This window comes from Apis cerana, linkage group LG7 (genome assembly GCF_029169275.1).
Source record: "Apis cerana isolate GH-2021 linkage group LG7, AcerK_1.0, whole genome shotgun sequence".
Classification (NCBI taxonomy): Eukaryota; Metazoa; Arthropoda; class Insecta; order Hymenoptera; family Apidae; genus Apis; species Apis cerana.
Window position 1 is genome coordinate 12030739 of NC_083858.1, and position 15980 is coordinate 12046718.

Here is a 15980-nt window from a genome sequence, read left to right on the forward strand (position 1 = left end):
AAAAATGTTTAAAATATTTGACAATAATATTTAAATTATTTTTATTAATGATTTGTTTAAATAATAATTAGATGGCAGCACAAAGCTCTCTTATAAAGTTGACTACAGCGCAAACTGTCAAATGTGGAAGAATATATTTGATATCAATTTAAATTTAAATTTTGATTATATTTTTTTTAAAATAAATTTAACTTTAAAATTTTTTAAGAAAACAATAAATAAATAAAATATGTGACAAAATTATATAATTTAAATAATTAAAAATAATTAAAATAAATTATAAATTACGGAACGAACATATTAAAAAATCCATGGTTGAAGTTTTATTTGATTTTAGTACAGTTGTTCTTGAATCATCACAAAAATACAAAGCATCAGATAGGTCAATGACATATATGATAATAATACAATTTAGCTTGAGCAGACTGATTCATTTTAATTTGTAATTTGAATCAAAATGCCCGAGCAAAACTCAAGTGATCAATATTCGACATGGGTAAGTTTATAATTTCGATACAGTTTTTGTAATTTTGACATATGGTATCAAATAACCTCAAACTATAAACAAAATCTTTTTTGAATCCCATTATATTATTTTTTTTATTTTTTGTTTGTATATATAAATAAAGTTTCATTATTAATATATTTTTCAGGTTGGTCTAATATATATTTTTAATTTAATTGTTGGAACAGGAGCTTTAACGTTACCTGCTGTTTTTAGTCGAGCAGGATGGGCTCTTGGATTAAGTGTTATTTTAATATTAGCATTTATAAGGTAGATTAATAATAAAATCTATATATTTTAATTAATTAGTTTTAAAACTTAAAATCAATTATATTATTTTTATAGTTTTATCACAGTTACATTTGTGATTGAGGTAATGGCATCTGCTAATGCTATACTAGCATGGCGACACATTCAACATAGAAAACGTGTATGTTTTTCTCAAGATTCATCTTTCAACGAATCAGAATCTGAGGTTTTTAATATTTTTTATATTGCATTTTTTAGGATAATTTTTATTTTTTGATAGTATTATATTTTTTTAACAAGATTTGTTTTTTCTAGCAATTATTTTATTTTAGGTATTTCAAATCCTAGGTGAATTAAAATCTTCAAATTAATTAAAAAAAATTTTATTTTATTTCAGGTACTTCAAACACTAGATGAATCAGGACCTTCAAATTTAGATTCTGAAGATACTCCTCTTGTTACTCCATTTTCAACTAGTCCTGATTGTACAGATATGACATATCGATATTATGTAATACGTGATAAAATAGAAATGGGACAGATGGCATCAATTTTTTTTAATAAGTTTGGCATAACTCTATTCTACTTGTGTTTTGCTATATATCTTTATGGAGATCTAAGTATATATGGAGCAGCAGTAGCAAAAACTTTAGCTGATGTTATTTGTACTTATCAACCAACAAATTTTACATGTAATGATACAATACCAGATACTGAAATCTGTTGGAAAGAATTTACTCTAAATCGATCAGATGCATATAGAATATTTCTTGTATGTATAAATACAGAAATATTATATTTATTTCAATAATTACTATTTTTAATATAATAATGATGAATATTATTTTTAGAGTATATTTATATTTTTGTTGGGTCCATTTGTATTCTTTAATATTCAAAAAACTAAATATCTTCAACTTTTAACTTCAGCTATGAGATCACTTGCATTTACCATCATGATTGCTTATGCATTAAAAAATTTATTTATTCATGGTCCACAAGGAAATCCTCCAGCAGCAAATATTATGGGTAAGTTTATTTATATATTTGAAAAATATATATTTATTTTTTTTAAGCATAAATAAATAAAAACATTATACCTGTGTATTTCAGGTATACCTAGTTTATTTGGTGCTTGTATCTATTCTTTTATGTGTCATCATTCTTTACCTGCATTGGTTGCTCCAATCGCAAATAAGACCACTTTGACTCGATTTTTGGCACTGGATTATTTATTAATAGCATTTTTTTATCTTTTACTGGCATTAACTGGAGCATTTGCTTTCGAACATTTGGACGATCTTTACACTTTAGATTTTAGTCCTCATGGATCTGGAGATTGTTCCAAAAGTAATAATATTTTTATTATTCTTATAGAATATTTTTTGGCACTTTTTCCAGTGTTTACATTGAGTACAAGCTTTCCTATTATAGCTATCACGCTTAGAAATAATTTACAATCATTATTTCTTAATGAAGATACATCATATTCATGCCTTCGTAAAATTGTCTTCCCAATATTAGCAATATTACCTCCATATATGATTGCTTTGAGTACTAAAGATTTATCAATATTAGTAGGAATTACAGGATCATATGCTGGAGCAGGAATTCAATATTTGATTCCAACATTTTTAGTATATTATGCCAGACAAAAGACCAATAAAGTTATAGGTCTTGGTGTTGTTAATAAATTTGCAAGTCCATTTTCTAATAATTGTTGGCTCATTTTTGTAATAGTTTGGGCAATTACTTGCATGATTTTAGTATCAGTCAATTTTATTCAAATTCATTTTTATTCTATAAGCATACATTTACAGTAAAAAAATTTAAGATTTAGATATTTAAATTAAAAATGTAAAAAGAGAAATTAATAATGGTGCAAATTTGAATTATTCTTGAAAGTTGCATATCTAAAGTAATATCATTAAATCTAAAATTGGATTATTTATAAAACATATAGAATGAAAATTGTGATATTAATGATTTTAAGTTAAAATCATAATTAAGATACGAAATTTTTAACAGTAACTCTAATAAGAGCTTGCTAATAAGTAAAAAAAATCTTTTCAAAAATTAATAAATATTTATTTAAACCATGAAATGATTGATTTTAGAAGATAGTATTTTTAAATAGTTATTGTTATTGATAGTAAGATACTTTCATTTTATTTTTTGGCATTATTATTAGAAAATAATTTTTTTCATATAAGAGAATATAATATTAATAATAATAATAATGATAATGATATTAATTATAATAATATATCATGACACAATGTGTCACAATAAATTGACAATACACTGGCACAAGTCAGGATTAATCTTATACAAGCCAAATGAATTAATTTAAGTTATAAACTTTTATATAATATATTCTTTATCTTTTTTATATTTTTATTCGATAGAAAATATGTCTCAGTACAGTCTTTACTGTACATAAATGTCTTTCAAATAAGTGATATTTAGTGGCCAATTAATAATATTTTGTCCACTATTTAAACGGTATGAAGATGCATCTAAATCTGTAGACTTATATAATTGTTAATGAATATATATTCAAAAATATTAAAGGCCTATTTTTATTTATTATATTAAAAAAAATTCATTCCTAGTATGGTTTCTTGAAAAAGAATTAGATTAAATAATTATTGTTAATTAAATTTGATTTGTATATCACAGAACATATTTTTATATGGTATAAAACTGCCAAAGTATTCATAAAATGCCTCTTGTACCGTGTACCTGTACAAATGTAATATATATATAAATACGTAAAATATGTATACATATATTTTCTAAAAGTAAAAGAAAAAAATAAAGAATTGATTACATAAGCTTACTTTGATTTATTTTTATATGTACATACATATTTCTATTTATTCATAGTTGTATATTATATTCAATTAAACTTAGCAGAACAAATTTTAACACGAATAGATTTCTCTATAATAGTCTAACAACATAAGGTGGCACAATAAAAGCATTATATTATTTGTATGAAATCTTTATAATTTTCTATTGATTATGAATAATTTTTAAAGTTTATTTATTTAAGTTATAAGATATCATACAAATAATTATATATACTGTATACAATCTGTATACATTCATTACAATGATGCATCTATTTTATACCAAAAAGATTAAATTTGAAATATAGAAAGAATTATGTCTTCAATTATATATTTTTATGAGCAAGTAGACTAGCATAAAAACACTTTGGGTTATCAGAATAAAAAGAAAAATTGTTGAGCAAGATACATTTATATCACTTCTTTATATAAATCAATGTTACCATAATAAAATTACCAAAAATGTTATATATAAGAATTCAAAATATAATAAAACATAATACATTATATACATAATAAATTGAAACTTGTTTCGTAGAAAAAATATTAAAAATATCACAATAATGAATACCCCAAAGTGAACACGTGCATCATTAATTGACCAAGAAATTTGAATGGACTTACAATAAATATTTATATAATACATTAAATTACATTTAATTTTTTTGTTGATATTAGATTAATTTTTTATTTTCAGATTGCAAAATTTGTACGAAACGAAAAAACAGGATTTCCAATTAACAATAAATAAATAACAATAATGTTTATGTAATGAAAAAGCTTGTTTATTTGGAGATTTTAAAGCTAAAATGCTTGTATTACTCCATTTTTCTTTGGTCATCAGTCTTTAATTGTACTACAGGTTTTCGATTAAAACTCGTCATAATCATTGAAGTTTTACTTAATTATTTAGTTTGGAATACTTTTGTTTTATAGAAGTTAATATGTTGTTATTAAAATCTTCTTCAAATTACATTTAACTTCATTGAATGTCAAATTTTAAGATATGTCTTTCATTTCTTATTTATTAAACTTAATCTGTCAGATATTTTTGGATAAGCTTTTATAAATTACGTAGTTATGTAAATAAAATGTAATAATATATAATTTTTTGTTTATGATATTAAATTGATTAAGAATTTTTTCGTACAAACAATATGTAAGTCAAATATTACTTTCATTAATATCTGTTTTTACTTGAAACATTTAATTAACTGTGATTTATGTAACTTATTTGTGTTACATGTAATCGTTACAGTGTATTTAATTTAATTAATTAACATAAGAATAATTTGAAAGCTTTAACAATAGTATACTTTTATCACTTTCATTAAATTTAGGTCGTTATTCATAATTGCTTAAATATGGACAAGGTGCATCATTATGATCCACACATTCTATAACAGGATCATGAGTGCTATCCCACATTCCTGGACCACATTGTCGGCAAAGTCCTGCTAATGTGCATGGTAAACGATCAAGGCGACGAAAATGATGTAGTAAACCTCTCGCCTTTCTTAATATAAGATTTCCATCCATATACATAGCTAAAGAGCTAAAATGTAATAACATCTCATCCGTTCTAAGATCTTGTGCTATTACATCATCAGCATAAACACACATTATGGCAAGACAAAGAAATAGATGAAAATGGTCAGTTAAATAATTTACCCAACAAGCTTCCCACATCACTAATGCTACTTCAGTAGGAAATTCACGTTTTAAACATCTGCAAAATATATATTATTATTGATGATAAATATATTGATGAAAATTTTAAAATATTTATAAAATTCGTATTTACAGAAGTATCCATCTATGACAAAATAGGAGTTCCAAAGCATCCGTATGTTTTTGAAGATGTGCATAAAAGTCTGGGACCATTATTCTAACTAGTTCTCTTAAATAACATAAATTTCTATCCATATCTATATCAGTAGGAGTACATACTGCTACAGATCTTTGCATTAATCCAGCAAAACACCAAAATGCTTCTATTTCAGAATTGAGTTCAGCCAATAAAGGAGCTAATAAATCAGACATACCTTGAGTGTATCCTAATCGAGAATTATAAACTGCATAATTTAATAGAATATTTCTAAAAAAGGTAAATATGATAGTATTAACATATAAATGAAGTTATATAAATACAAATCTAGAAATGAAAAAATTAATCTGATATAAACATACTTCATTATTTCAATATTTGGATTATCTTCTCCAGCATAATAAGGATTTCCTCTGTCAGTACGAACTACATCTTTCTCTACAATACACACTACATTTCGCCAAAAATGCTCTGCTTGTTCTGGATTCATGCTCAGTCTACGTTTTTGTATCTCTTCATATTCTTGTCTACGAATGGCATCAATTTGTTCTCTATCTTCGTAAGTACTTTGATATGAATAACAATGAAGAAGAAAGGGCCACACAATTTTTCTTAATGCAGGTTCTAATCCACCAAAAAATATTCCTTTACGAAGAGCAAGATCATCTTCAACTTGACCTCTTTCATTTAATAAATCTTTCCAAGCTAATGATGTAATCATTGGTACTTGACCTTCTTCTGGATGTAATTCATCACGACTAACCTCTGGTCGACATACCATAAAATGCCTGAATCATAAAAAAAATTAGATATTTAATAAAATATTAATTTTTTTTATTAATTAAATATTACCTATATGGAAGTGTTTCCTCAGCATCAGTATCTAATCGAGGATAAAGTAATTGATGCCATTGATGTAATGTTGCTGCTAATCGGTCCAATCCACCATGATGAAAATGTAGAATTTTATATTGGCTCTCTCTACTTGCAACAACCAATTGACCAGAAGTACAAGCTGGATCAGCAAAAAATAATCTTAAAGATCTCATTTCACTGAGATCCACTGAAAATCTTCTACATCTGTGTGCTCTACGTAATGTTACTGGTGAAGCGGTTGCACTTTCAGGAAATGTGAGGTTATGTTGTAAAGCCAAAAGTTCAGGTGATCTCATCCATGATGGAATTTCTTCAGCTGAGCAAAGAAGATGAATTACATATTAGACATTAATAATAGAAACTAATGAAAAAACTATCAAAGTAATCAATTTAATACCTTCTGAAGATACGCCAACAGATAAGCTACATGTAGAGGTTAATGACATACTACGACTTTTGAGACTTACATCATCATAATAAGGATATTTCAATTCTTCATCAATACTTATTCCATCGCTTTCATGCGTTTCGAAAACTTTTTGATCTTTACAATATGGATTTTCGTCATATTTTGAACTCAGAGATTCAGAACGTAATTGATTTAAACTAATACTATGATCATTTTCTTCATGTATAGTAGTTGATAAATTATCAGATCTATGATAATTTGTTTGCCGATTGATATTAACATTTGGAATTTCTTTAATTTCTGATGTAAGCATAACTTGATGATCGCATAAATTATCATTGTTTTTTGTATCATCATTTTCGAAATGTGCATTCCGTGAAAAACCACCAGAACAAACTCGTTCACAATCTCCACAATTGACAGGTTCTTTTACTTCTAAACAAACATCAACTTTTTCACCAATATTTTCATATTCACACTTTAGATCACAACTTTCTTCTGATATTTGAGAATGATGAGAACTTATATCAGTATCTCGATGGCTAATACAATCAAGTTTTTTTACGCTTAAATTTTCTAATGTTGTCGGATGTTTACGAAGTGTACTATTTGGAATCCAACTGAGATGCAAAGTTGGTACATTCGAGTTTTTATTAAATCTACAGGTTATGGCCATGTATCCGGGATGATGTACGACATCAGAATTTTGTCTCATTAAAGTTGGCGGATGAACGCAAACATTATTCTTGCAAAATAATGCCTCGCCATCCTGATATATAGTACGACGATTATCTTGATTACAATCGCCTAAAATGTAACTGCTTGCCTTTTTGAGAATATTTGGCAGAGGCATCTTCGTTTAAGGCAGATTGGTGAAGAACAAATCATCTAGTTATCTTTATTAGATCGTAATACGAAATTGTATTTATACGATTAAGTTTTTTTACATAATTTTCATTGTAATTATAATAATACTCAAATAACGATTGTTATGAAATAATTATGAAATATCAATTTGTACGAATACAATTTTACTCTTTGCATTGAAGAACACAATATTCATGTAAAAGTTAAAAATTTCAAATGCACTGTTTCCTTTTTTTTACAAGTTAAAGAATATCTACAGAATATTTAATATTTTTATGGAATATTAAAATTATAGAGATCAAACTTTGTCGCGCAGAAGCGCGCGAATAAACTTGCATCGAAATGCTATAAACTAATTTCTGATCTTATAACATTTCCCGCTATCATTTGTTTTAAACATATATGCATGTTACTACATCAATTAATTTTGATGTATACACATATACGCACACACATATATATATGGAACCTATAAAATGTACACATATGGAAAATCACTATGGAAAATCAGTCACTTAAATTTTCTGTTTTTACCTGCTTTTTATTACCCTCGTATTGAGGGTAATATATCGGCAAATTTTTATCAATGATTGTCAGGACTCCATTACGATTAAAATTTTTCAGAAAAATTATTCGTTAAAACTTTCACTTGAATGAATTCATGAATGAAAGATATATCATTAATATGTCACAATTTATTATACGTAAAATTGAACTTTGAATGAAAAATCGAAATATTTTGAAAACTATTAAAAATGCTGTGATCACTAGATTAATAAATTATTATTACACGATATTCACTATTGTTGTATAATTTTTAAAAATGAATGAATTATAAATCTAATATAAATACTGTAATTAGTACTGTAGTAAAACGTGTTTGCTAACAGACGGAACACAGATGCCCCTTATCCAGGATCAATATTTCCATCTGATCGTGAACCTGGTGGTTGGCTTACTATCCAAACTGCCGACATATCGTTGTCTAGCGTTGTACATATGGTTTTTATTGATTTTTCTTTGATATTAAGTTTAATTTATTTGCTTCATTTCATAGAAAAAATTTTATACTTGTAATTTCATTCAAAAAATATTTTCATTAACTTTTTTCAAATGATTATGATTGTAAATTATGTTCAAAATATGCGTCAAGTAATTTTATTAAAAATTGTAAAAAATTTAAAAAAAATTTAGAATCATATTTTAGAAATGAAAATAATATATTTGTATCAAAAACTATTTATTATTTCGTGAAAATATTATTCATTTTTGGTTAAGTATGTTAAAAATCTATGTATATTATACAATTTAAAATAAATACATTATACAAAATATTATTAATAAAATATCCTAAAAATATATTATTATCCAAAAGATTCACTTAACAAATTTATAATAAATTAAATTTAAAATAACTTATTATAAATTACTAAAAATATATTATTGATGAATAGGAATATTTTAAATTTAAAATAATATTCTGTTTACTTAATGTGTGCTTTTAATAATGAAAGAATTGTTATTATATCACAGATCATAATATATGATGATTACATAAATTAATGTAATTCATAATTAAAAAATATTTCATGAGTAGTATCAAGTGCTAATACTGCTTTGGGTCCACGTTTTATATATGATATTGTGGAATATGCAGAGAAATGAAAGTCTTCTTGTAAATAACCATTCACAAGTAAATGTCCTACTATAGCTTCTCCTGATTCTCTTGTAAATTTTGGTATTGGCACAGAAGATACTCGTAATATTGATGCACCTTTACCATACCAAGCATCTATAAGTTTTAAAACAGTCAATCTAGTCTCATTTTGTACTGCTTTTGTCATAATTTGATATAACTGTCTACAATAAGGAGCTATATTTATTTGTTTATTGTCTTTAAGTTTCCGACAATGATCACACATTTCTGCACAATCACTTCTAGTCCAAGATTCTTCAAAATGAGTTGCAATTAAACTACGTCTACATGATGTTTGATCTAAACAATATGCTAACATTTTATATAAATTTTGTAAACCGACTTTATCTTGAAATACCATTGTGCTTAATTTAAAAATATCTTGAAGTTTATATAATACTATACACATGGATTTTTTTCCATCTCTACCTGCACGTCCACTTTCTTGATAAAAACTTTCCATTGATTTTGAAATGCAATGATGAATAACATATCTAACATCTGGCTTATCTATACCTAATCCAAAAGCAATAGTAGCCACTACAGCTTGATATTTTCCTGATATCCACTTGGAATACACTTCTGATCTATAATCTGCTTCTAACATTGCATGATAACATCCAACTTTTAAACCTACTGCTCTTAAATCAGTTGTTAATTGTTCTGCATCTTTGATGGTAGTTGTATAAATTATTCCAGATTTATCTTTAAATCTATTTTTTAATAAATTTTCTATCATAGCTAAGCATGTATCTTTGTCTGTTGGTTTTCTCCGAACCTCATAAAATAAATTTGGTCTATTGAAAGTAGCCCTCAAAACCAAGCAACCTTGGATATCTAACATTTTTTGAACATCTACAATAATTTTAGCTGGAGCAGTGGCTGTTAAACCTAAAATTGGCACACCCGGAAACATAGATTTTAATATTCCTAAAAATTTATAATCAGGTCTAAAATCATGTCCCCATTGACTACAGCAATGTACTTCATCTATTGCAAAACGATCTAAACGTTTCATTTCAAAAGCTTTTTGCAATTTATTCATGAAACGATTGGATTTTGCCATATATTCTGGTGTAACATAAATTAATTTAAGATCAGATTTTTTATCTATTAGTGCATTCATTATAATTTTTACATTTTCTTTATTACATTTTGCACTTAACATTCCAGCTTTTACATTATGTTTTTGTAATCCATGTATTTGATCTTCCATTAATGATAATAATGGTGATACTACTATTGTAATACCTTTACTAATAACAGCAGGTAATTGATAACATAAACTTTTGCCACCACCTGTGGGCATAATTAAAATAACATCTTCATTAGACATAATTGCATTCATAGTTGGTAATTGTAATTCTCTTAATTTTTCTATTTTAAAAACATCTTTTAAAGTTTTTTTCAAGTCTTTAGACCATATAAAGTCTTCTTTACTCCAATCCTTTTTTGATACAGATAAACTTTTTTTTAAAAGTGCATCATCTCGTAATTTTTCTTTACGTTGAATCAAAATTTTTTTACGATCCTCAAGATTTTGTATTTCACTTTCAATTTGTTTTAATTCATAATCAATAACGATAATTTCATCTTGTTCAATATCTAGAAAAAGAATGATATAATAATATCAAATAAATTTAAAAAAGTGAAATTCAAATATAATAAAGAATTATTGATATTAATAATAATGATTAAATTTTTTTATTTATTTTATTTATTTATTTTTAAAAACATTATTTTTAATATTATAAAAATAAAATAACAAACCTTGATGTTCACTATTTATTACTATTTCTTTCGAACTACTTGCAGACATTATAAATAAGTTAAAAAATATTTACATGTAATAAGAGTAAAATAGTTTAATTTATATTTTATTATTAAATAAATAAAAATATTCATTAATTAAATAATGCTATAGTTAAAAACATATGCATTCATGTGTTAACAATGGTTCATACAGCATATGAACGTAATGTAACCTAATATTTTCCACCAGCATTACATCGTACCGATCAGCTGAGTCCAGTTGTTTTATAGTAGTACTACATAGTAATTAGGCAAGGTAACATTGTATATATAATAGAGTTTGATAATAGATATTTTATCGAATAAAATTTAATCTAATATTAAATTTATTAAAAATTATGTTAAACGCAATGTCTCGTGCTTCTCCTATTTGGTTAACATTAACATCTTTATATTTTAAGGGTATTCTGTTTTCTTTATTATATTTTCTTACAAACTTATTTTAGTGCGTATTTTTTTTATTTTATTGTTTTTACATGTACTTTAGACTTTAAAATTTTTATGATTCTTATTAAAATTATTCAAAGGATATTAAAAAATATTTAGTTTTTTTTTAAACATAAAATATAAAATCAAGTTTTTTTAAATATAAAATTATTCATATAAAATAAGATATAAAAATTATAATATTGTAATCAGAAAATTTATAAAAATATAATAAGAATAAAATAAAAATAACTATTGATAACTAATGATTTTTTATATTTATATGCGAATAAAATTTTTTTGATATATATTTACAAATATAGAATTTCTTTTTAACATTTTTATAAATTTTAGAATACACTTAAATAAGTATTGTTCCATTTTTATTATATCATTAATATGGATTTTATAATGTTAATTTAAGTTTTTATATCATATTATAGATAAAAACATTGACGATATTTTCACATTATATATATCTGTTTTATTACAAAAATTATAATTATAAATAATTATAAATAAATATTAAAAAATTATACAACTATCAATTTGATATTTTTATTATTTAATATTTACATAATTTTAAATACTAATAAAAATTTTTATTTTTCTAGCAAAAAGTATTTCAACGAATGGTCTTTATTCAACACATTCTAATCGTGCAATAATAAAACAACTTAAACAATACGATATGAAGGTTCAAATATTACCTGCACTTCAAGATAATTATATGTATTTAGTGCGTATTTTTTTATTTTTATTTTATTTTTTATTAATTATTACTTTTATTATATATATTAATATATTAAATATATTATATTAAATTAATATATTAAATTTTTTTATTACATATTTATTTGATATCATATTTTGTAATTTTTAAAGATTATTGACGAAACATCGCAGGAAGCTGCAATTGTTGATCCTGTTGATCCTGATACTGTTGCTTGTGCAGTGCAACAAAATAATGTATCTTTAACAAAAGTTCTAACTACTCATCATCATTGGGATCATGCTGGTGGAAATACAAAGTTATGTAAAAAATTTAATAACCTTCAAGTATATGGTGGAGATGATAGAATAGAAGCACTTACGTGTAAAGTAAAACATAATGATATTTTCAACATTGGAAAATTACAAGTTCAATGCCTCTCAACACCATGTCATACAACTGGACATATCTGTTTTTATATTACAGAAAATCAAGATATTCCAGCAGTTTTTACAGGTAAAAATATAAGTTATTATTTATATTTTTATAATTATTATAAATTATTATATTTATTTTTTTCATAAATTGATTAAAATATAAATATTGATATTCAGGAGATACTCTTTTTGTTGCTGGCTGTGGTAGATTTTTTGAAGGTACTGCAGAACAAATGTATAAAGCACTTATAGAAATTTTAGGATCATTACCTAATGAAACTGTAAGCATATGATCATATTTAGATTTTTGTGATATAAAATAATTCTTAAAAAAAAACAATGTATATATTTTGGATATTTTATAGAAAGTATATTGTGGTCATGAATATACAGCAAATAACTTAAAATTTGCAAAACATGTAGAGCCAGAAAATGAAGCAATTCGTCAAAAAATAGAATGGGTTCGTATACAACGTGAAAAGAATAATCCTTCTGTGCCCAGCACTATTCAGGAAGAAAAATTGACAAATCCATTTATGCGAGTTCACGAACAATCTGTTATGGATCATACTGAACAAAAAGATCCAATTCAAACTATGGCATTTCTTAGAAGGGAAAAAGATAATTTTAAAGCATAAATTTATTATTGTTACAAAAAAATTAGTGGTGGTTACATAACTTTTTTAATCAATATAAAATATTCTTCCTACGTACAAATTTTCTATTTGTTTTATTTATAAAATTTTATTTCAATTTTCTATATATAAATATTGACATATGTGCAAATATATGATTATAAATTACGTATTTACAAATAATATTTATTTTAAATACAAATACTATGTTATATTTAAAGACATATGGTTTGGCGTATCTTCCGATTTTTTATTATAAATTTGCATTTCAGCAACATATTTTTCTTTGGATCGTTCGTACATGTCATAATACACCTAGAAAAATATATATTATTTTATCTTTTTAAACAAAAATGTTCATATATTTGTTTATACCAACCTTTTTATCTTCTGAACTGAGAGATTTCCAAGTAGTTGCAAGTTGTCTAGTAAGTTCTTGTTTGCTTGGTTCTGGTTCTCCAGCTAATCTTTCCATAACTCGAGGTCTTTGTTCTTGACAGAATTGAAAGAATGGATTTGCTGGTCTTTTTGGAGCATTAGGATCTGTTTTAGTGCCTTTTCGTTTTGTTCCTTTTTTAGTCTTTTCTTCTTTAGAATTATATGTAGTAGTTTTTGGACCTTTTTCTGGCTTAGGTGTTACTTGAAATACATTATTTTCTTCAAGAACTCCCATAGGTGCTTCTCTCCAACGATCACCATGTTGATCCAAGCGATCAATTAAAAATCTAAAATATAAAAAAAATATTTTATGAAAACAACTCTATGGTAATTAATGGTATATAATAAAGTATAAAATAAATATATTATTTTAAATATAAATAAATAACAAATAAAATTGTAATAGTATTCAATACATAACCTAGAAATTGAACTAACTTTTTTTCCTTTCTTGTACGTTTGAGTAATTTTCTAACTCGCTGGATTCGATAAACTAATCTTTCATTTTCCTGTAATCAAAGAATGAATAATTTCATTTTCCATGATTAAATTATTATATATGGAATTTAGAAAATTAAAATTAAAACCTGTTGTAAAACTTCACATCTATCTAATAGTAATTGATACTTTCGTTTATAAATATCAAACTCTTCTGGTTCTACATCATATTCTGATTCGTCTGACATTTTAAATACACAGTTTTAATTAAATAATATCAATATTTTTCACATTGTTTTTATATCATGTCGATAGATTTAACACATTTATTTACCATAATACAATAGTAATATGATAGATGCCGCTAGTATAAATATTTTTCAATAAGTTAATAAGTTTATTTATAAATTAAAAAAATATTAATTATATTATTAATTTCTATAAATTTATATATATTATATTAATTTATTAAAAATATAATGTATTTCTCATTATAATCAATTAATATTTGGAATTAATAAAAATTTAAAATCATAAAAAACTATGTTCTAGTATAGATACATTGTAAAGCTGAAAATATATATATATTTTTATTTTTATTTTTAATTTATATTTTTTACATTAAAGATTAATAGATGTAGTAGTTTAAAAAAAAAAATGATGAAGAGCGTTCATCTCGTATTCTGTCTGTAACACGGCAAGTATAGACAAGGGCAATAAAGACAAGCAAATAATAGCAGAAGGATAGAGATAGAGTAAAAATTCAGGAATCAACGCCATCTTCAGAATGCTGCAAATGAAACTTAAATATAGACAAGGAAAGTAAATAATAAAAGAAGAATAGAGATAGAGAATTGATCATTATCGCCATCTCTTGTTAAAAATATCTTTTTAAAAGTACAAAAGAATACCAAAAGATGGTAATAATATTCAATTCTTACTTTGTCTTTATTGTCTTTGAAAAGATTTTTGATATTCAAGAGATGGCGCTAATAATCAATTCTTATCCTACTTTATTTTTGTATAATTTTCTATTTTTTTTTTATTTTTCTTTGTGGTATTCTAGAAATGGCCTAAATTTCAATAATTTGATTTTATCTTTGTCTTTCTTTTACTATTTATTCATTACTTGATGATAACAATGAAATTTAAATAAATGAAAAATTGATAATGAAAAAAGTAAGAAAGAAGTAGAATTTTTGAAGTATTTATTGAAAAACGATGTTTTCAAAAATTCATTTGTCGAATCTATTCTTCGTAATTTTATATTAAATTTGATTTGAATTCCACTCATTATTCACGTTGCAAAATTCTAAATCGAATCGGTAACATTGAAAATGATATTAAAATGGTAAAAAGATTCTTTAAAGCATGGGATAAAAAATACATTGAATGTTAAATCTATTCTGAATTTTGTTTATGTTAGTATTAAATAAGTATTAAATAAGTATAGTATTAAATAAGTAATATTATAAATGATATTATATTTTAAATATTAATTTAAAAATATTTAATAAAAATTAGAATTGTATAAAAAAATCGTATTCCTACATTTTAAATATTATTAAAAATTATTATTATATAATTTTTGTAATTTTTATTTGTAATTAAATTTCTAGCAAGATAAATAATATCTGAATAAACTATTTCGTTATCATTTAAGAATAAATTAATTAGATATGAAGAAATAATAAAAAAAGAATACTAATTTTACTTTTCCTTTATTCCCTACTTTGCACCCTGAATCGTGTCGTCCCTGACTCTTAAAACGACCAATGAAAGTTGTGAAAGAAGGGT

General features: G+C 24.3%; 4 protein-coding genes across 9 annotated transcripts; 1 reads left to right on the forward strand and 3 right to left on the reverse strand.

The window, feature by feature from the left end:
- The first annotated feature begins 34 nt into the window (after nt 1–34).
- Nucleotides 35–13661, forward strand: LOC107999364 (hydroxyacylglutathione hydrolase, mitochondrial). Of its 6 annotated transcripts, none has more exons than XM_062077284.1 (9): nt 108–496; nt 654–775; nt 851–935; nt 1152–1526; nt 1606–1783; nt 12138–12262; nt 12409–12751; nt 12850–12953; nt 13038–13661. In XM_062077284.1, the coding sequence occupies exons 1-9, from the start codon at nt 458–460 to the stop codon at nt 13308–13310; spliced, it is 1644 nt and encodes a 547-aa protein (XP_061933268.1). In that variant the 5' UTR covers nt 108–457; the 3' UTR covers nt 13311–13661. The 6 variants fall into 6 exon arrangements, with proteins under 6 accessions (XP_016914618.1, XP_016914617.1, XP_061933268.1 ...); XM_062077283.1 differs by having other exon boundaries at nt 109–496; nt 851–980; XM_017059129.3 differs by lacking the exons at nt 12138–12262; nt 12409–12751; nt 12850–12953; nt 13038–13661 and adding an exon at nt 1868–3596 and having other exon boundaries at nt 35–496.
- LOC107999360 (TBC1 domain family member 16) lies at nt 3584–7575 on the reverse strand. Its single transcript, XM_017059125.3, has 5 exons — nt 6711–7575; nt 6290–6629; nt 5800–6225; nt 5414–5707; nt 3584–5338 (listed from the first exon to the last, which is right to left on the reverse strand). Exons 1-5 carry the CDS (start codon nt 7573–7575, stop codon nt 4954–4956), a joined length of 2310 nt encoding a protein of 769 aa, XP_016914614.2. The 3' UTR covers nt 3584–4953.
- Nucleotides 9068–11197, reverse strand: LOC107999362 (ATP-dependent DNA helicase Q1-like). The gene is made up of 2 exons (XM_017059127.3): nt 11056–11197; nt 9068–10890 (listed from the first exon to the last, which is right to left on the reverse strand). Exons 1-2 carry the CDS (start codon nt 11102–11104, stop codon nt 9149–9151), a joined length of 1791 nt encoding a protein of 596 aa, XP_016914616.1. The 5' UTR covers nt 11105–11197; the 3' UTR covers nt 9068–9148.
- On the reverse strand, nt 13295–14918 carry LOC107999365 (uncharacterized). Its single transcript, XM_017059133.3, has 4 exons — nt 14333–14918; nt 14184–14254; nt 13687–14032; nt 13295–13622 (listed from the first exon to the last, which is right to left on the reverse strand). The coding sequence occupies exons 1-4, from the start codon at nt 14429–14431 to the stop codon at nt 13512–13514; spliced, it is 627 nt and encodes a 208-aa protein (XP_016914622.1). The 5' UTR covers nt 14432–14918; the 3' UTR covers nt 13295–13511.
- Nucleotides 14919–15980: the final 1062 nt, after the last annotated feature.